At 40.3% G+C, this 26,290-nt stretch overlaps 1 protein-coding gene across 1 annotated transcript in view; it reads left to right on the top strand.

The window, feature by feature from the left end:
- The window catches only part of col25a1 (collagen type XXV alpha 1 chain), a gene marked incomplete at both ends in the record, with an annotated part of 168,435 nt that overhangs the window by 112,595 nt on the left and 29,550 nt on the right, over positions 1–26,290 (top strand). The window contains 9 exons of the mRNA XM_083885827.1: positions 1,450–1,476; positions 7,642–7,713; positions 8,356–8,472; positions 9,518–9,553; positions 15,906–15,932; positions 18,008–18,052; positions 21,415–21,459; positions 21,979–22,005; positions 24,773–24,817. Of these exons, the coding sequence (XP_083741953.1) occupies positions 1,450–1,476; positions 7,642–7,713; positions 8,356–8,472; positions 9,518–9,553; positions 15,906–15,932; positions 18,008–18,052; positions 21,415–21,459; positions 21,979–22,005; positions 24,773–24,817 (441 nt within the window). The remainder of the gene's footprint in view (positions 1–1,449; positions 1,477–7,641; positions 7,714–8,355; positions 8,473–9,517; positions 9,554–15,905; positions 15,933–18,007; positions 18,053–21,414; positions 21,460–21,978; positions 22,006–24,772; positions 24,818–26,290) is intronic.

Genomic DNA, 26,290 nt, shown 5'->3' with positions numbered 1-26,290 from the left:
TGTCTCTTACAGCGGGAAATAGAAGTCGTAAGCATTACTCCCAAAACCATATTAAAATGATCCGATTGTATAATTGCAAATAACCTAGTCCTTCTGATGATATGCGTGTTCATGCCTCTCATGTGAACCACTTCATTTGCACTTTAATGAAATGAAAAACAACTGTGTTCCTTCCTCCCACCCAAGATGAATAGTACACATCAGTGTTGCCCTTCAGTTTTGCCATTAAATCCTGTTTTAGAGGCAACTACCCAATGAAGAATTACAGAAAAAAAAAATACAAGAGCTATTTTATTCATTGTAGCACAGGCATTGTGTTTGAGAAATTGTTTGTGAAAAATTTTCCATCCATGAGTGATAAGCTGCTTGTCTCATTTTACTGCTTTGGCAGAACTGTAACTTGGCCAACAGCAGAGCAGAAAGCATCAAATCAGGTGGTTTAGGAGGGTTTAGGAGGATTAAGGTGCCAGCATTTCGTTGTCCTTCACTTACTTCAAACAAAAGTGTACTTTTTGGTTTCACTCTAATGTGATAAACCCACAGACCTCACCATGCAGGTTGATTTGAAACCAAATGTTTTTTCGACTTGAGGAACATGCTCGATCCACAGAGACCCCCTCCCAAAAAAAAAAAAAAGGCGGAAAGCCAAAGATCTCTGGAGCATAAAATCTGGCCTGGCAACTCGGTTCGTCCACACTCAGCCGCCCCCCCCACAGCAAACCCACCAAACCTCACACCACTGCTCTCTTTCTCTGTCTGTCATACTCAGTTCATGTCAGTCTCTGTTATCGTAAATGATTTTACTCTGAACCACAATTAATTGCTATGGGTTCCTGTATTATTTTACTTTATCAATGTGTTCTGAATTATGCCACAACGATTTCGCTGTGAGTCTCCGATTATTGGCACCAAAGTGCGTGTACACACTCTTAGAAATAAAAGTGCCAAGTAGAACCATAAGGTTCTTCGGGCTTGTCCTCATAGGAGAACCCTTTTTGGTAGAACCTTTTTTATAAAGGTTCCACCAAGAACCCTTTTAACAGCCTTTATTCAGGAAAGGGGTTTTAAAGGGGTTCTCTGGATCAAAATGGTTCTTACTGGAACCATTAGTGTTACCAAGAACCCTTGAAAAACCCTTTCTTCAGGAAAGGGTTTTTCAGAAGCAAATGGTTCCAGGTAGAACCTCAGCCCTTGTAGAAGGACCCTTTTGGAACCCTTATCTCTAAGAGTGTTTATGCGTGTTCTTGTATGTCTATCTTTTTGAAGACCATAACGTATAAACCATAGGGAGTGAGGGGTTGTGACCTGGTTTTAGGGTGAGGGTTAGGTTTGAGTTAAACATTCAAGGTTAGGATCAGGATCTTAGTGTCTTCACATAGAATGCTACACAAGAATCTATGTGTTTGTCCCCTGTGTTTTAAGACAAATTCTTTTTCTTGCCTTTAACAGGGGGATCAAGGCGACCAAGGACCACGGGTATGAAGTTTACTCCAAAATTCTTGTGATTAGCTGATGAGTGTGAATGTGTGTGTGTGTGTGTGTGTGGTTGTGTGTCTGACTTTCCCAAGCAGAATTGTGGGCAAAAAGGTTTGAAATGCATGAAATTCCTGGGATAGTGTTCTTCTCGTCTGGCCAAATACAACAAGCATTTTAGCTGGGCTTATTTCTATAACAAGAATAGGCAGGAACATGCCCAATATACCTTGGAAGTCACAGGATGGTATACTTTTCACTATAAACCTTTTTTTAAACAACTTTTGTCTTAAAATTATGCATAAATTCCAGTTTAGCACATAGTTGTAAAAAAAAGATCTGCTCAATCTTCACTATAATCAAAAGCCAACTAGCGCTGTATCTATAATTACTCGTGATTCACTTCACTCCTCAATGTGTCACGGCATATTCAGATTGTAATCATTTCCAGCTCTGTAGTTTGACATTTCATTCAAACAATAACGTCTAAATGATGATAATGTGAAAGCATTATTCCGTGCATGTCAGACTCTGAAATTAATTACTTTATCTCCACCTAACAGCAAGCATACCCCTCATTTTTCCTCAAATAATGTTTAAAAAAAAAAAAAAAACCTGAGCTTTCTTTGGAAAACAAACTGACTGCACAGGTTTGTTTAAACTAGATTGCATTAACCCGGTCACATGTTCCTCATGCTATCGTCACTGCATGTAGATCGTATGGAGACAAGGTCACTTTGAATGCACGTGACTGATTTGAACATGTAGAGTTTAGAGCGCAAGGACAACAACAACACAGAGGTCTGTCTCGTCACAGGAATGCCAGCCATCTCCCGAGTGGATCTGAACCCAGTTCAGCGCTGGCGCCGCCCAGACGTTAGTAGTTTGCCGATTAACTTTGTCAGCTCTCCTCTGGGCCAGTTCTGCCAGTCAAAGCGCCGCGTCTCTTATGATTTTGAAGTCAATACAAGTGACCTTCCCTGTGAAATTTGATTAGTGGTCTCAGAGTGATACATCTAATGTTACAAACGGGGCACTCTTTAAATGGCAGCCAAGTTCAAAAAAGATTGTAGATCTGCAAGAGGTTTCACAATTTCACAAGATCTGCAAACACATTTCCAGCTCTTTGATATCCTTAGTAAATGTTTAATGATTAAAAGAAAAAAAAAAAAAAGTTATGGATAATGACTATAGACAACTGAACTGTTCCAAACAGACAGAAAGGAAATACCTTGGTCTTTAAATGAACTGACTAGACTAAACTCTTCCCTTTGTGGATAGAATTTCTTGGGTTTTGCCCACAATTTGTACCCTTTTAACCCAGGAAATGGAGTCATCTGTCTCTATCAGCTAAATGATTTATAGTTTGGGAATAGCAGTGTGGCTGACAGAGTTGTAACAGAGACCCAACCAGGCCCTATTTGTCTTACAGAGTAAATAAATACACTGACCACTTCAAGATGGCGTTTCATTAATTTCAAATTATGGATAAATTGTTTCCTAAAAGGTACAAATTAACACACAGCCACATCTGAAGGACATTATATGTAAGAAAGTATTCTCAGGTCACCACCAAATCATATTACTTCTCCAGAATGCAATATTGACTCTGCACATTCGATTAGCAGGTAAATGCAGTGGAACAGTATTAGAGAAATTCCCCTAATAAATTAAGGCATAAGAGTCAAAGTGCTGCATGACCTTGGACTTTTCAATCTGCCTGGAAATTAAACCCATTTTCATGCCCACTACTGACTGTGTGCAGAGAGTGGATTAAAGCCATATGGGGGTACATTTAAACAACAGAGCATGTCAAGAATATGTCCGTTATGCGTCAAAGACAACCCAATTATAACAAGACTAAACAGATTTCAATTTGGAATCATTTAAAACACAGCATAGTTGTGTTTGTATGCGTAATAAATGTGCATATATTAAGTATTTTTTCAGGGTTAAGTCGGAGCCATCTTACCATTGCGGACAAAGATGTATAAGAGTGTTTCCTGAATTGCCACATGGCTGGCAGAATTTCCTCACAGACGCCAACTTCCTCTGCCTGCTCCGCACATGTCGGGGTCAGTCATTCATCAACCCCAAGGGTCAATGGCCACATCCAAATGTCAAAGGTTAACCAAGCAATGAATAATAAATTGGCCAAATTTGACAAACAAATGTGTGGCCACCTTTTGGACTCCACTGGATGGGATATAATGAACAGGAGCTGCTGTCTATGTGCATCATCCCTGAGAAAGGTGTGTGTGGTCTGTTTGAGGAATGACACTAGCTACAGCTGTTGAGCAAGGGTTGGTTAATTCCCGGGTCAGTTAGAGGAAAAATTCTTGGCATTTCACGAAAACTTGCTCTTGTTTGTCCAGTGTGTTCTCTCACATCTTGGGATGTCACCAATTTGCCCAATGGTCTTCCAAAATAAAGAGGCTGTGGTTATGTAATTTCCAGCATTTGACTTTTCAGACATGAACAAAGGAGTGTTTTAGATCGCACAGTTGGCACACACACAAAGTCAGAAGCCTTCAATGAATTTCACTTGCCATGAATTGGATGTATTTTAGAGACGCTAAATCTGAGGATCCTAATAAAAAATAAATAAAGAAATAAAGACATCTGTTAACAGAGTTGGTAATCTACTTGAAATATAGATGCCAGAGCATGTAGTTTTGTTTGTTTGGTGTGGTCAGGGAGATACTGGTTTGGCCAGTGTCCTGTAACGGCTGTTGCTGATTGTCCTCATATCTGGCTTTTTTTGTTTACTGCAGTTGTAGTCATCTTGCTGCAGGCAAATGCATAGCAATAAGGCTCATCACCAAAATAACCAACATCCGTTCTGGAGGAAAAATGCAAAACGAGGCAATATGTGAACAGATAGGACTGTCTGTCAACTGCCATGTCATTATCATTCTCACACATGGACATCAGTGCATAGTCGGTGCAGAGTGAGAGCAATCAGAAAACCAAGTCGAGCTTTGCTTCTCTTTTATCTCCTCAATTCTGTCCTGATCAAGGTCTTCAACATGTTGACCTGGCTGCAGCATCACCATGTATCGAAACAATCATAGGAACATGTAGGCAACAACCTACAAAGTAGTGTGCCAGTCTGAAGATGCACCACACTCCATTTTCATGCCTGGACTAGCATTGTCGCCCCCCCCAACCCCAGATTGACCATAATCCAGGATCTGTTCTCCGTCTTTTTACCCCAAGATGTTTGAGGTTGTAAATAAGTCGAGAAATATTTGCGCTTCAATCCCAGTTACACACAGCACATCTATTGTCTGCAGCATGAGTATCCATTTCCCCCATTCTGCAGCAGAGCTGAATTAAATCAGCCTGCATTCTTAATGAACCATGCCTTTCGAATTATATTTGGAAAGCCACAGGGATGGCACCAAATCCATGTTTGGATAGGCCAGATTTTATCTTATAAGCTGCAAAAACGAGGAAGATTGATGTCTCACACATCATGTTTCTATTGTGTGCCAGTCTTTGAAAAAAAAAAAGAAAAAAAAACTCATTAGTTGATTTGAGTTGAGTTTTCTACAGTGATAGAAACCATGCAGCAACATTCTTGCAATTGTACAGCTACTATTGTGTGATTTTGCCTGTTCTTATATATGCCTCTTAAACTCTTAAACCTTACTTTGCAGGATTTCTTGACATGATTCTTCCTATACTTCTGGGCATTTTATGTATTTCTTTTTTAAATGGTGGGACATGTTTATAATACAAACCTTTCCATTTCCCAAGGAATATTAGCAGATGCCATCTTAGCAGATGCCCCATCCTGATTTTATTTTATCACCTTCTTCGGGCTAGCTAGCTAATAAAGTGGAGGGTCCTGCCACGATTTGTTACTGTTACATTCTGTTTATAACTGTTACTATAAGCGGTGGTTCTTACGATTTCTCTTGGTATGACGAAGAAAATTAATTTGTTCATAACTGTATTTGTTCATATTTTCACACCGTATGTTTGTAATTGTAATGTTGCAGGGGGGAAAAGGCTTTCAGGATGAGGATGTGTCTTGGCAAACGTAACCCTATCTTGAGAAAAGTTGGCAGAGGTTACTCAAGTGTAAATTTATTTAAATCCAGTACAGAGAAAACTGTCCTCCTAGCATCCAGTACCAGTATTTACAAACTGAAGAGATACTTACAGGATGGATGCTCATTTTGATTTTCCATAAAACTCATCTACGACAGTATATAGCTTGATATGCTTACTTTGGAGTAGACAAGCGCACTTAAATCCATATTTGCAACATTGTTTTTTGATTAAAAGAAACACCCCAAATTCTTTAAGTGCTGAAAAGCACTGTATATGTTGCCTTTAGCTTGACAAAACCAAATTTTGAAAGACTTCCTTACAGTTACTGTAAGCTGTCATATGACTACTACTGGGCAAGCTAAAGGGAAGAAGTCATTTCATGTGTCAGTAGACATTCAGTTCGTGGCACTATGGCTTTAAAACTCTTGTTCACATCAAAGGCCTTGTTTGACAGGAATGCAAGTGCAGTAAAGTAGAAATTTATATCCGTACATATTGTCAGTAAAAGGGGTAAAAACACAGTGGGGCACATTTAATTTGAATATAGCATTCAAACCCAATTAAATGTCTTCTGGACTTGCATGAAAGCTCATGTTCAGCAAAATCCGTAGTCCTGTTTTAAGAAGCGGCACAATCCAATGTTTTCTCCTTTGATTTAGTTTTCGTGAGTGGATCACATGTATCATGAACATTTTTGACAAGGGGAACGGTAAACATTTGATAAAATGTACCATCTCAAAAGTTCACATTTCAGTCAAATGTGATGTTCCTCAAAATAAAAACACCACGCACCTCAGTGTACTAGCATGTTGTAGCACAAAGTCTGCCACTTTAATGTATGTTCTTTAACAGGAAATGGTTACTCAGCGTTGAATGATTGACTCATGATTGACAAGTGGATGTTGAGTTTTGCAAAATTAAATTGATTTCATTTCCACGTCTTACACAGCTTACTTGAAAGATGTGTAACAATATTTACTGATCTTCTTCCTCCTCCATCTGTTTGTGTTCACCCAGTGTTTGAATGTCATGCGTGTGTTGTGCCATGTTCTGCTGTTTGTCCATCTAGGGATTGCCTGGTCTCCCTACGCTGGCTGCTTTGCACAGCAATCAGATCCTGACTGTCAAGGTTTGTCGGTAGTGGTGCCGCCTGTAGCTGCTCAGTCCGACCCCTCTGCAGCACACACTGTGGAAGTAAATAAATCACTGCTGGCTGCTTTTTTCTCCAAGGCCTGATGATAGACGATGAGTAGACACAGGAGAAAAAAACATCTAATTAATCAAAGCCAGTCAATCTTTATCCTATACCACACAGTTGCAAACAGTTTTTCACTCAAGAGCTTTCTGTTCCATGCAACACGCCAAGGCTCTCATTGAATGCAAAGGTGGCCTTTTGTAGCCCAATAATATGTTTGTTGACTGGAACAACAATAGGCATCCTGAAAGCGAGACATGCTCTGGCTTGTGTTCCTTGATGCTAAAACGAATGGAAGGAACCCCTAGAGGAACTGGAATGGCAAAATGTTTTCTTTTTAAAACTCGTGCCCATTGGTTTACCACAAATCCTTCAAATCCACCGATTTGGCCTTCAGTATTGTTTCAGTGAAGGATGAAGCCACTTCATACCAATGGACACGAGCACAATAAAGCACCTATTGAAAGGCACAGGGTTAGAAATTATGTCATCAAGAGTTCCACCATGCTGGTGTCAGTGTGTGCAGCTCCTGGGGTCTGATTTAGCAGCAGGCACGATGATGGTGGTGAAGACAGGGCTTTCACAGAGACGGAGAAATTCCCATTTTTCCGGGGACTGTGAGACCACTGTGGCGCCCTCACACCCCCAAAGTGGTAATTATGTGCCCCCGGCTCCAAAAAGTAAGCCCAGACTTCCGAAGCAAACCACCTCAGTGCTGGAAAAGTGTGGATTTCTCCCCCTACGTGTGAAAGTGCTGGAGTGGCGTTCATGAACAGAGGCCTTTTTAACAAAAAAAATCTGTTTCTCTTTGCATTTGCCTTCCTCCTTCTCCTCCTGCTTCTTCTTCCGGGACTTCATCCTTCTTCAACCTTCTTTCACCTACGTCCTCTTGACCTCACACACCTGCTCAGATGGTCTTCCCTAAGATCAATCATGGCTTTCTTTCCGCTGACCAGCAGCTCATAAAGCGGCGGCTCATTAAGGTAGTGGCTGTGTCTTTACTTGTCTCTGTCTCCACTGTGCCACGTCTTACTGAATCACTTCTCTCTGGCCATTCTGCAGTTTGCATGCAAACCTTCAGACAGACCTGTCACATGCACTCTGACTGTTTAAACAAAATTATGGAAATCTCAAGGTTTTTTTTATTAATGTAAAATGAATTACTGCCATGTTACCACTTTAAAGCACTTTCCCTGCAAGTTAGATTGCCGAATATCTTCTAAGAAATGATTATAAACCAGTGTAATAATGGATCACAGATTTTCAGTTTATTTTTGATGATCTTGATGATTGTAGCTCTACACTAAGAAATATTACTTTTTTTCATGTCATTACCTTATGCACAAACCTTATTCAGCTCATGAGATCCATTTAGGAATGCATGAATTTTAAAAGCATTCATATTTCAAGTATACTGTTACAGCTCCATTGGTCTCGAACGTTAGCTGTGAAGATGGAAAATGCAAACTCTACCCCATGTTATGAATGGAGGCAACCCATAGCCACCCCTAAAAGATCATTTCACTGCTCTCTTCTTCATCATTATTCAACTGCAGTGGCTCCAGTCTCAGCTGATTTAACAGTATCAAAGCATAATGGTAAGATTTGGTTATTTTGCCTCACAGGGAGATCAGGGGCAAGCAGGACCACCTGGGCCCCCAGGGCCACCGGGTCCTCCTGGGCCCAGAGGGCCTCCAGGGGACACTGGCAAAGATGGGCCTAGAGGTGTGCCTGGTCTACCAGTAAGTATTGATCTTTATCTGACATCTGGAAAGTTTGGTTCGCTGAATGATGACTTTCATTTGCAGTCTCAGAAATAGAACTGGATCAGAAGAAGTCTTGATTTTTTCCCCCCCCCTTTGAAAAGAAATCAACATATTGTTTGTTTTAAGAATAAAACAAGTTATATTTTTTTTGCTCTTCTATTCATTCGTCTCAGTGCCAGAAAGATTTATCTCAATGAAAACACACTCTATGAAGGATAGACAAGCTACAGTTCATTTCCCTGATGTCTCTACATTAGGGAATTGCTTTCCTCTTTGGATTTATGTTTACTCTGTAGGTTTTCTTTAGAATGTAATACTTTCCATGTCTAAGACTGTTAGTGGCATCGCGCTAATTTATGTGAAACAGAAAATGCCTGTCAATTACATTCAGCCATAAAACCCTTCCATGGTTTCCAGCTGATCTTTATTGACTTGGCAGAGTTCACAGTGGGGGTGCAAAAAGATATTAAGTGTTGTTTATCTGATTCTATCCAAGTTTTTGATGATAATCGTTTTCGCTCTTCCAGTTGCAGTTGCACTAGCAATGTTTTTCCAAGGAATTAAACTTCTCTTGCCACAATTTATTTATTTTTTTCTGCTGCTGTAAATCCCCCTCGGAAAGAGGGTGGCAAATATGTTGTCATGTAAATGTCACAGAGAGTCAACGTTTGGAGTACTGTTCAATACTGTTGACTTTGGCAAAGCAATCTGGGCACGTCTCATTTCTACTGGGAGACCTGTACCATGAGCCAAGCCTGAAGCAAAGACGAGAACAAGTTTGTCGGACAGAGACAGTGAAGGATACAGGTGACACAGCGTGATAAATGTCCTCCAGCCAACTTAGTATATGAGCAGAACAATGCTGAGCTCTACTTGGCAACATGGTACTATCGCTATGCATAATAGTAGCTTTATAAAACTAAGGGAAATAAAAACATAATTTGGTTCGCAGCTATTTCCTAGACTTTTTAAAACTCTGTATAATATTGTTTGTTGACAACCGTTTTCTTTTTTTGCATAGGGTGATCCAGGGGAGTCTGGAGAAACAGGACCTACGGTAAGCTAAAAATGTTCACTCTTTTGAACCTCATCTTTCCACTCCTTTTGGATTTCATTTAGTAGTTTAGTACAAATGGAGGTGGCTCAACAAACTGCTAGCCTGCCTCTGCACTTGAAGTAAGGTTGTAGTTATTAGGCAAAGTGAATGCGATCGTTTTGTTGAGTTGTTGCATGGTCACATCTCTCTGTACTGAGCGTCTTACAAGACAAGTCAGCACTCTCTTCATACCAGAATAATGACATGAGACATCACTTCATCTCTCAGGTGTTTTATTGCTTTTATTTACCTACTCTTTGAGACTCTTAGCTTTGTTCCGTTTATTTCCTATGTAGGAATTTGTTGCCTGGAGTAGTGATTTCTAATTGGAACTTTTATCTAAAGAAGTTGTAGTTAAACCAGAGCTCTCTGAGTTGCCATGTTCCACGTGGAATTACATAGAATTTGTAAAGACAGTAAACGGTATTAAAGGTAAAGGAGTGTTGTTCCTTCTCCCTCACATTACATGATTTACGTTATGCTGGAATATTTGTACTGGGTTAATAATTAATAATGGCAGCAAAATCATGCCTACTGCACCTTTAATAGAGAGATAATGTTATAAGCTCTGGGATTAATTCAACCTCACACTTTTTGTACACTGGATAAAAAAAAGCAGTCAAGGATGCCGCCACTTAAATGTACAATATTTATGAGATATTCATAAAATGGTTTATAGATACCACAGTGAATATTAATGACACTTTTTATGACCCACTGCAAAAATGTATGTTTTCTCAAAACCCCTGACACGGTAGGGATGAGGTGTTCCATTTAACAGCAACTGGATACGACTTGTGGTGTTCAGCAAATAAAGCATTTGATTAAAGTTCCCTCGTAAAAGCTACGCTGAAAAGGTCAAGCCAAATTCCAGGGAAAGCGAGGTCAGGAAACGGGACCTGCGAGAACACTCGGTAATGTCAGTTTTCACAAGTGCAGGGGGAGGCTAAGTGAATGCGACAGAGGAGGTGTTATCAAGCTCTTTCAACTCAGATTCCATCTCCTTCCACAGTGTGAAAAAGTTGGGGGATTGTAAAGAAATTAACTACAGGTAACGAGCTCAGTTGCTAATCGTTTTTAGGTCACTCGATATCTATAAAATCTTTATGTAACTGAGGTTTTCAGCCTGTGTTGGCTTTAATAATGAAAAGGTTTACCCATTATTGCCCTTTGTGCTATTTGGTTGTTTTTGCAGCACCCTTAAGTTCCACCATTTACACATTATAAATGTCAAATATGCAATAGATGGTCCCAGGTGTGCTCCAATAAGTCTCCAGTGCTTATAGGAACTGCTCGAGATGGTTTATTTCTCCAAAAGATGGATGGTGGATCTCATTCAAAGTGAGCGACAGAGTTTTGCATTAAAAGTATGAGTTGCCCACTGGAATTTCTTAAAATCCAGAATACTGCTTTAGGGGTATACATAACACATGATAAAACATTATTTAGAAGTGCTTTAAACAATAAATTATCATATGGAAATCAAGCCCAAAACGCAGCATGTCCAAGATTTTGTAAGATGATGTGACATAGCTGCTCAAATACATACATCTTGTGACTCGGTTTCGATGAACTGCCATCATTCCAACCTCAGAAGCAGTAAATATGAATGGGATCACGATTAACTTCACCTCATCTTACTCCAGAGAGTTCCTGAAAGTTTACAAGAGCCTGGAGGGAAACAAAGGGATGCAATCTATACAATAGCGTTGTCACCGGAAGAGTGTTCCATTAGCATAACATTAGTATTTAGAAATGGGTTGTGTAATGTAAATAATTGTTCTGTTGACAATGCTGTGTAGACGAGCTCTTTGTAAATCTAGTCCGAGTCCGTGATTTACAAAGAGGTATCCACAAAATCTGTTGCTTGTGGGTTCTCATCACGTCTGCTGCTCACTGTGAGCATGTTTCGTAGCAGTGATATTTGTTGTCGAGCATATACTTCCACAGAGGTGAACAGTGGATTTCCTGCCTGAGGGCGTTACCTTGGTTGAGTGATGCCATGTCTATAGCATTTTTTGGAGAAAATGAAGCAAAGATAAGATAATGGATTAGAGAGAAACGTTTCTGTGAATAATTATTGGGGCTGTTCTCTGGAGATGGAATAAAAATAATTTATTCATCTAGCAACGCAACACCACAGCCTTGATTTGGCCTTTGAAAATCAATATGAATTAGATGTGCACAGACTGATAGGCTCCACTTTGTGCGGCAGGCCTTAAGGACGAGCAGTGATCGGCTCTTGTAAGCTCTGTAAAGGCAGGGATTCTGAATTTGCTCCCAAGGCCAACTTTGCTTCTTGTACAGTGGTCTAGTACCTAGAGCGCCCACTTTACACAGCTCAGCATTTTTTTGTTTTGTTTTCCTTTTAATGCAGATGCTATTGTTAAAAAGGCAAAAGTAGATTCCTGAGTTTTCCAGCAGCCTTCCAGGACATATGGTGCTGGTTAGCTGGATTAAGCTCTTGTGGAGAAACAAGGAGGAGGGGGAGATGGGAGGAGGAGGAGAAAGAAAGAAGGAAAAAAAAAAGGAAATATTTTCAGGATTCAATTCGAAATCATCAGTGCCATAAGGTGTTTCTGGGGTAAATTAAGGGGGTCTTCAGCTCTTTGAATGTGGCTTGCAGCCTTGCACACAGTTTTTCATTTTGGAACTCAATTTACTTCAAAAAGGTTAAATTTGAAAAACCAGTGGTTATTGTGTGCTTTATTCCATTCATGTATGGGGGAAAAAAAATCCTGCAGCAGCTTTTTTCCCCCCAATTATACAAGAGAGGTTGATTGATCCACTTTTATATCCTTATATCCTTGAGGATACACCCATAAGCTACATACTGCGTACATGACTAACCTTTAGATATAAAAATTTATAAAAAAAAGTTGGCACCTCATTTTCTCTGTAGGGCTGTACAATATGGACATGTAAGATGTTAGCGTTTCTCCTATAATGTGAAACCAAACATGAGGAATAAAGATGTTAGCAGTGTATGCTCCAGGAATGTTGAGACAAATAGTGACAATCACTGAGAAAAGGCATTTTTATCTGCAACTTAGTTCAGACATTTACTGATGACAAATGCGTTCACAACAGCAGGTGAATCTCTGCAACTTCCAGGTGATGGGTGGTATCTGGGGTAGCATGAGAGAGGCAGAAAACACCACCCACTCGCTTGATATGAATTATCTAGAATCATTGGTTTGTGGATATGGTCAGCGCATATCTGAAAGCACCTACACAGGAAAGGGTTTTCTGTTTGTTATTATTATTGTCTCCGAATTTTACAGGGCATTAGGCATAAGTAGCAAAATGTGGAAACTAATGCCCCGTCTTACCTAAAGTTAAACTTGGGTTTCTCCGGTGGCCCAGGATATGTTTTTTACCGATGTTTTAACAGTAAATCTGGAGCAATAGAAAGGTCTAGCGAAATGAGCAGCCATGTTCGCTTGAATAAAACACACATGACTCCAATCTCTACAATAACGTCAGTGAACACAGTGTTATGCTAACCTGCGGCCACACGGGTCAAACTCAAGACAATGAGACCCAGGCTGTCAAAAATGTATATCGGGAATAATATCACAAAGCCTTTTCAAAGATATTATGAGTGGCGCAGAAGCTTTGAACACAAGCTCTTAATGTGTAGCTTTTCTGAGCTTTGATCAGCCAAAATATTGTTCCTGTAAATGCTGAGCAAGGACTGTGGAAGTCCCTCTAGTAGCAGAGGGGTTTGAGAATGCATCTAGTGATAGAGCTCTGGAAGCTGACACCAGACAGACAGATATATGAGACAACACATAAAATCAGGCAATGTGTCAGACAACTTGTCTCTTTGTCTGCTGTTTTCTTTATAATAATGAAGATGGTGTATAGTTGTTGTGCCCCAGGATTCTAAAACAATCGGAGACAACGATAGAACATTTTACAGGATCCCAACAGATCGATATGAAACATGCTCACAGGTAAATCATGGATTCAGACTAGATTTACCAAAAACTAATTTGCAAGGCAACTGCAGTTATTTACATTACTACACCTGTTGGGTTAGTAATGTAACTTTGTAATGTAATGTACACCCAAGGGTTTCCCTTCCAGTGACAATGTTATCTTCAGCCGGTAGTTTCCCTCCAGCCTATTGTAAACTTAGTAAGATGAAGGGAAGTTCATCAGAAAGTTGAAGAAGTCCGGATACTGCAGGTCTTGAATAATTTCTCCAAATTCGTAAAAAGCACGCTGGGGGCTGTCCGGTTTTTGCAATATATAATTTGAGCTCCATGGATTTAAAGTGCACAGTGAACAGTTGCAACCAAGTTATGTGACGTCCGGAGCTCTTTTGACTCGGTAATCGCCTCATTGTTTGTCATTTCCGAGTCACGAATGAAAGCGTCACACATTCAGGGCTTTTCATGTGTGCTTGGATGTTCAACGTAAATCAGCGACGTGTTACTTATATATTACACATGGTCTCCTCTTTGCCTGATGAATGAGATTTAAAAAAAAATATCCCCAACTTGAATTTCCTTGTCAGGGCCCAAAGCTGAGAACAAAAGAAGCAGGACTTCCTGAAGGGTGCTTGACTCCCTGAAAAATCTCCCTTTCAGCCAGTAGCCCCTGAGTGCTCTCAGATGTAGCCAAGCTAATTAGTGTTCAGGCGAGTGGCACATGCTTGCACATACCTAGTGGGTCATAAAGATGTTTACCAAACCCCACTGAGGATAGCTAACAAAAGCTTTTCAAGGCAAGCAGGAGGAAAGGCTTCTTCTTGGTTGGCTGGGATGATGAGTTGTTCATTGAGGTTTTTTTTTTTTGTTATACTAAGTGCAGATGGAATGCACTGTAAAACGAGCTGCAAGTGTGTGGGCCTTTTCTGTAAATGTGAGAACTTGATGCCACAGAGTTTTCACAAGCTGGGTTTGTTTAACAAAAAGTAAGAATGGGAAAGTTTTGAGCTTCTGTCGCTTGGTGATAACTTTGTTTCTCCAACAGAAATTAAATGTGATGGAAAAAAATGAAGAAAAACCAATTAGTATGAATGCTGGAATAGGCAATTTTCAGATTAAACTTGTCACCGTGGTGTAAAAAGTGACTGCACAGTGTGATGATGATAGAACTCGATACTAAACAATGAAGCGATAAGGTCAGTGAAGGTCATCCAGGTTATTGTATCTTCAAGAGTACAGGCAACTGTAGCATCACAAAACATTTTTATTTTAAAGTGCTTTTAGCTCAACTATTCTATTGAGTTTGTTTGAAACTTTTTTAAAATCTTGTTTACCTCTAATCTTTTTAAACATTTCAATATATTTCACCTTCTTTTTATCAAAGGTTACAAAGGGTTGGTCACAGCTAAGCTCTGCTTCTCATCACAGAAACTTTCCCTCCAAATTTTTCAACCTGAATGAATCCCCATTGGCTACATTTAAATCCTGGCACTCATAATGTTTCACACTCATCAGGGGAGCAGATCTTTGATTTTGCCAATTTGTTGTTATAGTTGAGGGCTTGTGGGGCACAAGGTTTGACAAAGCAGCCCCTGATGAGCCAAGTTGTTCTATTCAGTGTGGATCCTGAGACGACTGTGAGAATAAAGCTGGCCAACATGCTGTAAAGTGTAAAGGTGTTGAGGAACGATTTTGGATATTGCTTCAGTTCAGGGCTTAGATTTAGCCAACATGGGCCAAACAGCACTTTTAGCTTTGTGTTTAATTATTTTTTTAATCATGACAGTCACTTGTATGGTCAATTTCTGGTGGAGGAGGTTGAAGATCTGACATGGCAGGTTGAAAATATAATCCTGTCCTCCCAGACACATCTATCACAGACTTAAATCTCAGTTAAAGATGTGGCGCCTTTTCTACCCTAATGTGTATTAGCTTAGTACACCTTTCCAGCTATTGGCCTGTTCAGGAAATGAACCTCTCTTTGTTGGACCGAAGGACGTAAAATGTAGAACAGTCAAAACAGGTTAAGTTTATACACTCACTAAAAGAAATTATTACACAGATCGACATAAAAAGATAAAACCATAGAGGATTTTGTTATTCATGGTCTCATTAGAGATTCATGTTTATGGAGCAACTCAGTGGGGAAAAAAAAATCTGTGTGTGTGTGTTCAGTCATTTTTTTATTTTATTTTTATTAACAAGGGATTTATTGTGATTCCATTTTGCCTAAAGGGTTTGCACACAGTGTGGAATTCTACCAGTCTCTCTGCTGTGACCATGTTGGCAGTGGAAATCATATCATTTAATCTGACACAAACTCTTACTTTTCTCCTCCTCTATTTTTCTCTTTCTCTGTCTCCTCTCGTTTATAGGGACCTGAGGGACCAGAAGGGCTAAAGGTAAGTTACAAAAGTCATTTCTAGTCCCACTGGTACTTCTTACTTTTCATTTAAATTAGATTAAATAAGATTCCCCGACTTGCTGATATTTAGTCACACTAAATACAAGTGTTCTCAGCCCATCTGTTCCACTTTTTGAGCCTAATTCTAACCAACAATCTCTGAAGCAATATTGTTTTTCTTTTTTCTTTTTCTTCATTGTCTTTATATACTTTCTTAAACCTTATGTCGTACAATGACAATCTTCTTGTTTTTTTTATGTGATTTGGTGTATATATATGTATATATGTGTAAATATGTACATATGTATATATGTGTATATATATGTACAATCAATCAAAAATGGACCTTGTCCAAAATAAGGTACCCATGGACAAAGTATTTATCACTCTCATTATATATTTATACCTAATAGCATACAGTCTGTGTTCAAATTGGGAGTGGACGATAAGATAATAATAGATTGTAAAAGACTACAACGTGTTGACGATCTGCCAAAGCAGAGAGAGATCATCGCATTGTCTATGACACAACAATCGTTTCCTCAGCTAAATCGTACTATTTGTTTGTCCACCTCATAAAAACCAATCATAGCAAACTATGAGCAGTGCCATGGATTTCTCTTTCCCCGCCCTGCTTGGTTCAGAGTGTTGCAGGTATTCATGGCTAAAAATGAAACAAAGCAGAAAAGTGGGTTTAGTAAAATAACTGCACCGTGTTATATAGAACACACGCGATGTTCATATGTCGGGTGGCAACTCTGCAAACCTTTTCAACGAGGTAAAGTAAAAAAATGATAATAAAATCAGTGTAATGTAATTGTGATTTTGTGTAAATGTTGCCATTTCGCCCACCACTAGTTTTAAATGGATAACATACTTTATCAACAATGTTTTGGATTTGAAATAAACTGTGCTAAAGTGCAGTTGCTAAATGTCCATCAGGGCAAGTAAACGCATGACCAAAGCGTTAAGGCTCAAAAGGCGTGAGGAAGGGAAAGGGTATGACAGGGACAGACACAGAACAGAGGACCTGGCGCTAAGTGCTGTGATACAGGCTGCAGCTCCCCGGCGGCGCTGATGTGAGGAACAGATGTAAGCTTTATCCCAGCCATCAGGTAGCTGCCAGTGTTTGTTCAGTGTAACCCAATCAGACACTTCCTGTCTGCGCTGTCATCTGTCGGCATGGCCTCCCATCGGTGTGGGAGCAAAGTGTGTGTGTGTGTGTGTGTGTAGGGGGTCAATGATGACACATCGCCATGTTAATGACTCATAAGCCAAGCTCGAGGCTGCACAATTAGATCCGCCGCCAGTCGAGTGCTGTGTTAAACAGAAAGGCTACGTCAACAGTTAGTCAAGTTTCATCACCTTAGAGATTGACTTGGTGTTGCTATGTGATCAAAAGTGGAGTGTGAGTAATACATTAGAATTCATCAAAGTAGGAACAATAATGATCAAAAAAAATTCTCTTTCATCCCAGTCGATTTTGTGACACAGTGGAGAAGACTGACACGTTTAAAATGTTGACTTGATTCAAGTCCTCGTTACTCATTTGCTGATATGTTAATGTGACTATGGTAACAGGAAATCAGCTCAAGTCGCCAATATACACAAACCAAACCCCAAACCTACTGAGCAGATATTACTTTTTCCCTAGTTTTGTAACACACCACTGATGTCTTGAAGTGGGGTTGGCAGCATGTTTTCTTGTGTGGTGCTGACTTTAGACTGAAGTATAGTTTCATTTGTATACACTTTCTCTGTCGGATTTGAAGTTCCTTTTGTTTGATGGGTCCACTCTGAGGCACTACAGGTGGTAGGGACGTAATTTGTCAGAGATCATTAGCCTTAGGAAGAGACTTCTAAAGGCTCTAATAGTAAAGACGAAATCTCCTCATGCTACAAACTGGGATTTTGGAATAAGAAGAAGGGCTCCATCAGCTGATCTCAGTGGTTGGGCAGAATCATATCTATTTAACTGGACAACAACTGGAGTGATGTGATGCGTTTTCCAGCTATGAACAGCACTGTTTGTAGGGTAATGACACCTAAAGGCTTTTGTGTTTATTTTCCTAGGGTTCCCTCGGGCCTCCTGGCGTTCCAGGCGTTGATGGAATGAAGGTGAGCTCATACAAACAACACTGTTGTGTTGCCAAGTGGAAACCATCGTGACGTCACCCATTAGAATCTGAGCTCCTGTTTCAAAGGCTCCAGAATCAGAGGGATTTTACAGAAGACAAATTAAATCAAAAAAGAGCAAAAGTGCTACAGTGTCTCCAGGACAATGCACAGCAAGGCAGCTAACAAAGGGCATACATTCACAGATTATAGAAAACAGAATAAAAAAGATGAATATTGCACCTGCCCTGAAAATGCATAAAGGTCATAAAAGTGAAGATATGAATAAAAATGATGGTAAGACCTGGTAGAATAAAAACACTGAACAATTTTCACAACAGATTTCCATTCCTGTGGCTACTCAGTATATTCTTAGCTCGTGGTCGACTCTTTGACTTTGACTAGTTGTGAAGTACGGGAGCATATTGCTGCCACAACAGCAAAATAAAAACAGATCAGTACGAGACAATACGAGACTAGACTGTGAAAAAGAAAGTATGATGTCTACTTCTTTATGAGTCTTTATGTGATGAATTAGAAAAAGTTCAGACAGCTGAAACTATATCTGTTTAACACTCGCTTAAATGTCTTTTTATTAATCCACATGTTGCACTTCTCACATCCGCCTTCCCGTTTGGGAGATTTCCCCTGGGCTGCATCTTCAAGTCTTAAACCGCCAAGTACCTTTTTTGAGCCGCCTGTGAATCTCACTCTCCACTCTCTCTCCGCTCGTCTCTGGGTCTCATTTTGAAATCCGAAAATAAAGAAGACACAGTGCAGGTGTTGCGCAGTGGGGGAGGGAGAAATGGAAAAGCAGATTTATTCCAGAACAAACAAATGGCACAAGCGGAGAGAACGAATGAGGAGATGATTTTTCAGAGGCACCATCTTTCTAGTCTCAAGTATGCATTTATATAAAGAAAGATGCGGTATGAGAGGAAAAAGCATGCATGGCTGTAATAAGAACCAGAGTGTAGGAGTTTCATGTTAAAGTGAACTCTGGAGACGACACAATCCGAAGGCCTGATTTCATACTTGTGTGAATCAGTGTGGTTTTTTTCCCCAGCACCCATGAAACACAACTCCATACGCAGTTATTAAATAGAATATCTTATGGTATGTAAGTGTCACTCATGCAAGAAGTTGAACTCTGCTGCAGTTAATTCCGCCCTGCCCGCAGTGGCAGGTTGACTGGCAGACATCGCATTGATCTGACATAGATATCCACAGAGAAGGCGAGCGATCGCTAATGCAAACCTTATCAGCGGCACTTTAGGAGTTTTTTAATCATACTCCATCATCATTACATCAATGACTCCCATATGTGAGCTGATGGATGATACGTGATTCAAGCATTTATGATCCACTCTCACCACAAGTGGTGCAGCATGGGGTGGGTGATGGGTGAGGGTTGTGTACTCCCTACTACACGGATCATATACACAAATGGCGCTTTTCCATTGCACAGTTCTAGCACTACTTGGCTCTACTCACTTCGGTTTGGTATCCTGCACTGCCATTTTTCATTACTATAGTACCTCCTCATTGTGGGCAGTATCATCTTAGCATGGGGGCATGCGTGAGAGATAGCGCAGACTCACTCAACTGATATATGGCTGAATGGGTTGTCATTCGACACATGATCGCCAGCTTTCGGCAGTGCTGTCACGAATTACACCAGACACTTTTGTTAATTATTGAGATTTTGGAAATTTACTTGCCAAATGTTGGAGATCAATGCATGTTTTTCAGGATTTTTAAAGGTCCCATATTATGCAAATCTCAAATATCAACTTTATAATCATTTTAATACATATATTTGGGACTCTGGAGGTCCTACCAGTCGCCAAAGTGTGAAAAAAGATGGCTCACTCATGTTTTTGTGGTCCTCCTCAGTCTAAGTACAGGAGATAAAACACTTGGGACGTCACAAGACACCAAATTTCACTTTGTCCGTAAAACATGCGAGAGTGCTGGCGAGGGCAACGGTAACCAATAACCGGAAGCCAGTGAAAAGTTTTATTCTTGGCTCCACAGTGCAGCACAGAGTTCTAAACAAACTTCCAGCCTCAGAGGATTTATCTGTCCAGTGGATACATGTTATATATGACAGCAATGTGCCTGCTAGAGCCTGCAAATGATCACTTTTCCAAATGCTAACTGCTGTTAGCTACCAGTAGCCTCTGTGGCTGATGCCATTTCCTGTCCCTTAAGTTTCGTTTTACTTATATAGGATATAATGGGACCTTTAAGTCTTTTAAAGTGATACAGTTGCATTGTTGGGTTTGATTCTTGTGTCGGACGTCACGCTCATGACTCTTCCAGTAACAACACTCTCTGTTGATGTCATGTTTTAGTATCGGCTAAGCTCGCTTGCAACCTTGCCAGAGCAGGTACCAAAAAAGCTCCAGGTATTATCTCTAATGGAAAAGCAAAAAAACAAGTAGAGACGAGTTGAGTAGCACTGTATAATGGAAACGTGCCATTTTATTCCCATAATGCTTCATGCAGAATAAAGACCCAAAATAAATACATTGTTGGGTATGAAGCAATTATATAGAGTGAACACACACAATCCGGGCACAGGAGCATTTGCACACCCAGGGAGTGCAACCTTGTTCAGGGACACCCCAGCCATTGCCCTGTCCTGGGATTTGAACCAACAACTCTCCGATTACAAGCCCAATTTCTTTCCACTTGGGCTGCCATAGTAACCCAGTGTTCCTTATAATCAGCACCGAGCAGCAGCAGATAATTTAATCCAAATAATAACATAATGGTAATATTCCAATAATAGATTTCCTCATTTTCCATCCTGGTTATGTTAATCAGAATCATCCAGTTTAAGCAATCTGTTCCTGGATGAGGAACAGGAACAGCCACAACTTCTCTAAAAGGCTAATGATGTTGTGGGATTTCAAAAGGTCACTATAGGTTAATTGTTTTTGGCAAGTGGAGAACTGAGTTTGGTTTCTGTGGCGAGCAGGCAGTCAGTCTGTCAGTCTCACACTAACCGTACACCAGCATTCATCAGATGGACTTTGCTCATATTTAAAATCAAAGCACAGGTGATTATCACTCGTTTATCCTCTCTTCTTTCAGTCTGTGGTTTTAATACTTATTGATTTTTGTTTCATTTTATGGTATTTATGAACATAGTGTAAAGTCCATGCCTTCTATTCTACAGTTATACCAGTGAAGTCTCGTGACTCGAACCTAACCTTTGTAATGGCTGAAAGTTATCTATATCTTGGGAGAAAACATAAGCCTGTCTCGTCTGACATCAAATCTCTTAAATCTTGAGCTCACATTGCTAAAACAGCACACTCAATACAGCCACTGTGTGTATGTTATGCTGTCCATAGGGGGATATTGGCATCCCAGGAGTGGACGGTGTCCCTGGAGCCAAGGTCTGGTGCACACATTCTGTGTGCTCTTATTGTTCTTAAATCACAGCAATCCTTTTTCATTTCAATTTTGACATCATTTCAACTTTTATCCATGCTTCACTTTCAAAAAAAAACATTGTTTTTGTTGAGCTTATTTCATGTTGTTGTTTTTTACCATTTCATGATTTCATCATTTTTACATGATCTGTGTTTGCCAGTATATCAGTGATAATTAATAGCCCATTTATGTGTGTAGTTTGCATGTATATTTGTAGATGTGCATTATGTGCTTTAAAATTAGGATTATAGCTTGTTCATTTTTGACAACCCATTTTATTGGCGATACAAAAATGCTTCTAAAAGCTAATAGTTCAGGGTGTAATGGGAAGACAGCCATACCATGAGAGACTTTCCATAATCCAACATGAATTTAACCCCAGATACAATCTGACCCTCAGTGGCTGCAGTAATTCCCCTGAATGAACCCAACTCCACCTGAGCGAGTTTGTGTGTCTAATGCTCTGCTTTCTTTCCCAACAGGGTGAAATGGGAGAGCGAGGTGAAAAGGTAAAGCACTAATTCAGAACGGCAAACATTATTGTTAGCGTCACCCTTGATATCCCGCCATGTGTTGGAGCAGCCACTGTGGTAAAATGATGGCAGCTCCGTCTCAGCTTAGTTTTTTTTTTTTTCCCCAAACGGGTCTCCCCTCTGAGATTTGGCCATCCAGTGAGTCACAAAACTTGAACCCAGTTTCTCCAACTCCAGGCATCTGAACACACACAATGGCCTTCTTATGGTGATGGTGTTCACTGTGTTTGGACAGTAGCGGGTGGGAGGTTTGAACACCAAGTCTTGAACCCAGTTTCTAGTCTAACCTCCCTTCATTAATACACCTAGTACAGTGTAATAATGTGATCGTGTATTCGTGTTTAACTGTTCTGTTGAGCGTTGGTTGGACTGAAATTATTGATGATATTTTTTACTTGAATACACTTCCTGACGCAACCAATGATTCGGTTCTTGGAATGGTAACGCCCCCTGGGTCAGGCTTTTCGTTTCCACTGAGAACAGTACCTTTGTTTGGTAGGCAGGGTGCCCAATAATTGCATGACATAGTACCAGTATGACGACAACCAGCTCAGTTTGTGGCTGGTCAGCCGGTCTGTTACCCCAAGGGAAGGATGCCAAAATGGAACGGTTGGGGCTGGTTATCTTTACCTGCCAGGCACTTGAACTGGCAACCTTCCAGTTACAAGCCAAGTTCCTGTTCCGCTTGGCCAGGGGCTGCCCATTACCTCAGTAGTACAATATAATAATGTATAATGCAGTGGCCTGCCAATTGTTGACTGTTGTTGAAGCCCTTTGGCCTTTTCCCAGGTTGCAAGCAAGCAAACTGTAGATAAAACCCTTCAATACTTAGGCTTTTAGAAGTTTGTCCAAAAAAAAACCCAGCAGTTTAAACAATTCATTGAAATTCCTTCTGTCTCCCTCTGTTATACTGAACAGTGAACTTCCAAGTGCCAGAGAAGAAACCTGAGTTTAAATCTTGACTTTAAAAAAAGTTGTGTTCTGTGCCCACAGCCATGTTTGTGGGAGTGATGAGAGTTCATGAAAAAGCTATTTGCCCCTTTTTAACTAAAGACTTTTAGAAGACTGTTTCCTTCATCAAAGATCATAACTTTCCAATAAATACTTGACATCAGCCCCAGAACCTGTTTAGCAGTCTTTCTTTCTCCACAAGGACACAACCTTTCGTTTTAAAATGTGAATAGCTTTTCTTGAAATATTGTCGATTTTGGAAAAAAAAAGAAAAGAACAGAAGACGTGATCAGTTCCCTGTCCAAAAGCGTCAATAATACTTACTCCTATAACGAGTGCCATGTATGAGCTTTTATTTCAAGAGAAACTGTTGCTTTTGGCAACGGTTTCTGAACTTAACAGTTGGCAGACAAATTTAAAACAACTATGCCAACCTCTAACAGATAACAACTGTTTGTGTTTAAAGAAAAACAGACCCTGTTAGAGAGGGCTCAAATCTTGGCTTTATTTTAAATCGTTGGATTTAAAATACATTTCACCTGGATTTACATCAGTGCAAGTATAAGGATTTTATTTAACAATGGAGGCTGGAGGCTGTACTGAGAGAGCGATGCGCTAAGCTAAAATGCTAAAGTGCTGACAATAAACAAGTGTAATGCTTTCCATTTTTATAACTCGACACATATTTGAGCAAATTTGAAATAAAGTATCAGCACTTTTGTAGGTATTTGGTCGTAAATTATATGATGACGTCTATGCAGATATTTATTTTATCATCTCCTGGTGGCAGCAGAGGAAAAGCCAATAAAAAGGATTGATAATGGAGGGATCATGAATTTATTTAGAAATGGTCAAATTACAGATTTGATGAGGTGGGCCACACAGTGGAATAGTGGCGAGGACAGTTTCCTTGTAGCAAAAAGAGCTGGGTTCTTGACCCAGTCCGACCAAAGGCCTTTCTATGTGGAGTTTGCATGTTCTCCACTTGTGTGCATGGATTTTCTCCAGTTCCTCTCACGGTCCAAAAACATGCAGATGTTATGTGGACGCTCTAAATGATCATAGGTGTGAATGTGAGAGCACTCAGTGACTGAGTGAGTGTGTGTTTGCCTTTGCGATGGACTGGTGACCTCTCCAGGCTGTGACCCCACCTTTTCGCCCTATGTCAGCTGGTAATTAGCTTCCGTGACCCTGCAATCCTCGTGTGGAGGATTCAACATTACAGTCTGGATCAGTCTTATTCCACCGACAACTACTATCCATCCGAGTCCCACTGCTGGTTTGGCTAAATAGTGCTCTGACATTCAATCTGGTTTTATAATGGTGAGATGGAAAACATGTGAATTTAGGAGGTATATTTTTCCCGGTCACTGCCAGGAGTTTATGGCCTCCGTTATGCCCCACAGAGTGTATTACATCACCTGAAATCGGTCATATTCAAACCATGTGGGGGATGACTCAGTTAGTGACCGAAGTGAATTCAACATGCACGAAATGGCACTTCATCTCTGCCGCGCTGCTCTTGGATTTGACGCCAAGCATCCATTAAGGAGTTTTACAGTGCAGTCAATCACAGACACAGAAGATTTGTCCAAAGTCCTACTGTGTGTTATGTGTGTTCAGGTTTGGCAATGATGTTAAAGCAATCATGCTTTTTTTCTTTTCGATTTTTTTAGATCCTCATTGATCTCAGCTGTTCAGCTCTGACACATTCTCACCATAATGTAGAATCTGTGTGTGTGTGTGTGTGTGTGTGTGTGTGTGTGATTGCCTCTGTGTGTTTTCATCGCAGGGCGATATGGGTGAAGATGGACCGAAAGGCGATCTCGGCGAGAAGGTATGTAAATTCGACTTTACCTTTCATTCTCTTCATTTATATCTTGGAAGCTGCTCAGAGAAAACAGCGGAGAGTCTGGCTGAAGCTGGGGAACATAAAAATAGAAAAAAAGGTTAATGTCAGCCATCTGAGAGGAGGTCTGTGCAGAGAGAGAGTAGCAGCTGAGGTCAAATGCCATCAGCTCGAGTCAAGTCCGCACAAAGGCAATCACACAGGCACTTGATGCATCCTTTGTGCTTAATGTGGACTTAATTGTCGCGCTACGCTGACTCTACTTTCTCTGCTTGGATGGCTCTCGCCAATAATTTGAGAGCATTTATCATGAAGACAGCTTGTCAAGTTAGGATCTATTTCCAACATCTATTTCGCTTGATAGATTGTCCACAGCTCCAGCAAAAGATTCATAGGTTGATCTAAAAAGTCTTGTGCATCCCAACATGTTGTCGGGCTTTGCTGTTTTTATTTAGTTACAGGAGGATTGTGAAGATATCTTATTTGTGTTTTGGGCAATTTATATTATTAGGTTTTGGAAGAAATGGCTCTAAAAATGTGGATTCAGCTTGTCAAACGTTAAGACAAAAGACATAAACGAGAGAAGCATTTATCCTGTCAAACTGCTGAATGACTTGGGTTTTCTGAGCAGTAGGCTTCGCTTTTGAAATTATTTTTTCATTTTGCAGCCATTACACTTTAAGAGCAAAACGTTGCTCTTGCCTCCACCTGTCGTAAAACTAATCACTTCCTGTGTGCAATGCAAGAAATGTCGCCGGACAACAAGAGACCAAATTTCCACTGGCGTGCAGTCAGGGGTAGAGACGGCCTCTCCTGAGTTGCCTGTCCCAAAAATGAAATCATTCCGTGTAATAATTAATTTTTTTGGTTTTGGCATTTAGTGCATTTCATAGCCTAATAGGATGACTCCATATGACCATTTTCCAGCCGCACGGAGGCTACAGACAAGATTCAGCCTTATACTCATCATTACAAGTTTGTTTCTGCAAACATGCCCAGTCAGTTTTCATAAACCGTACTGTCTGTATACTGACTTGCACAAAAAAAAACCCACACACACACACATTGTCACGCTGCCTCAAAGTTTTGTGTACGTTAATGCTGATAATCATGAATTGAGATTGTCGCACCCACTAGGTCATTCACACGCCAACTTTAAGACTGTAGATGGACATGATGACACTAGCGAGCAGAGCTAGAACTGTTTTCACAAACCTCAGACGTCAGATTTATGTGGTCTTCAACACATTAGGACCAGGGCTTCATCTTTAAGTAGAAATGTACACACACAAAAATCTGCCCAGCCGGTTATATAATAATGTCAGTATCGCAGTGTTTAGTGTTTATGAGCATTATGTGAACCCATTTGACCGGACTACACCTTTACATTTTATACACTGTAGATGCTGAATTTGAGGTAAAAACAACAACAAAGCTGAGCAGATAGACCAGCAGCAGGGT

This window comes from Microchirus variegatus, assembly GCF_963457635.1.
Source record: "Microchirus variegatus genome assembly, chromosome: 2".
NCBI classification, from domain to species: domain Eukaryota; kingdom Metazoa; phylum Chordata; class Actinopteri; order Pleuronectiformes; family Soleidae; genus Microchirus; species Microchirus variegatus.
Note: the sequence above shows the minus strand (reverse complement) of the source record. Positions and strands in the feature narration are given on the sequence as shown.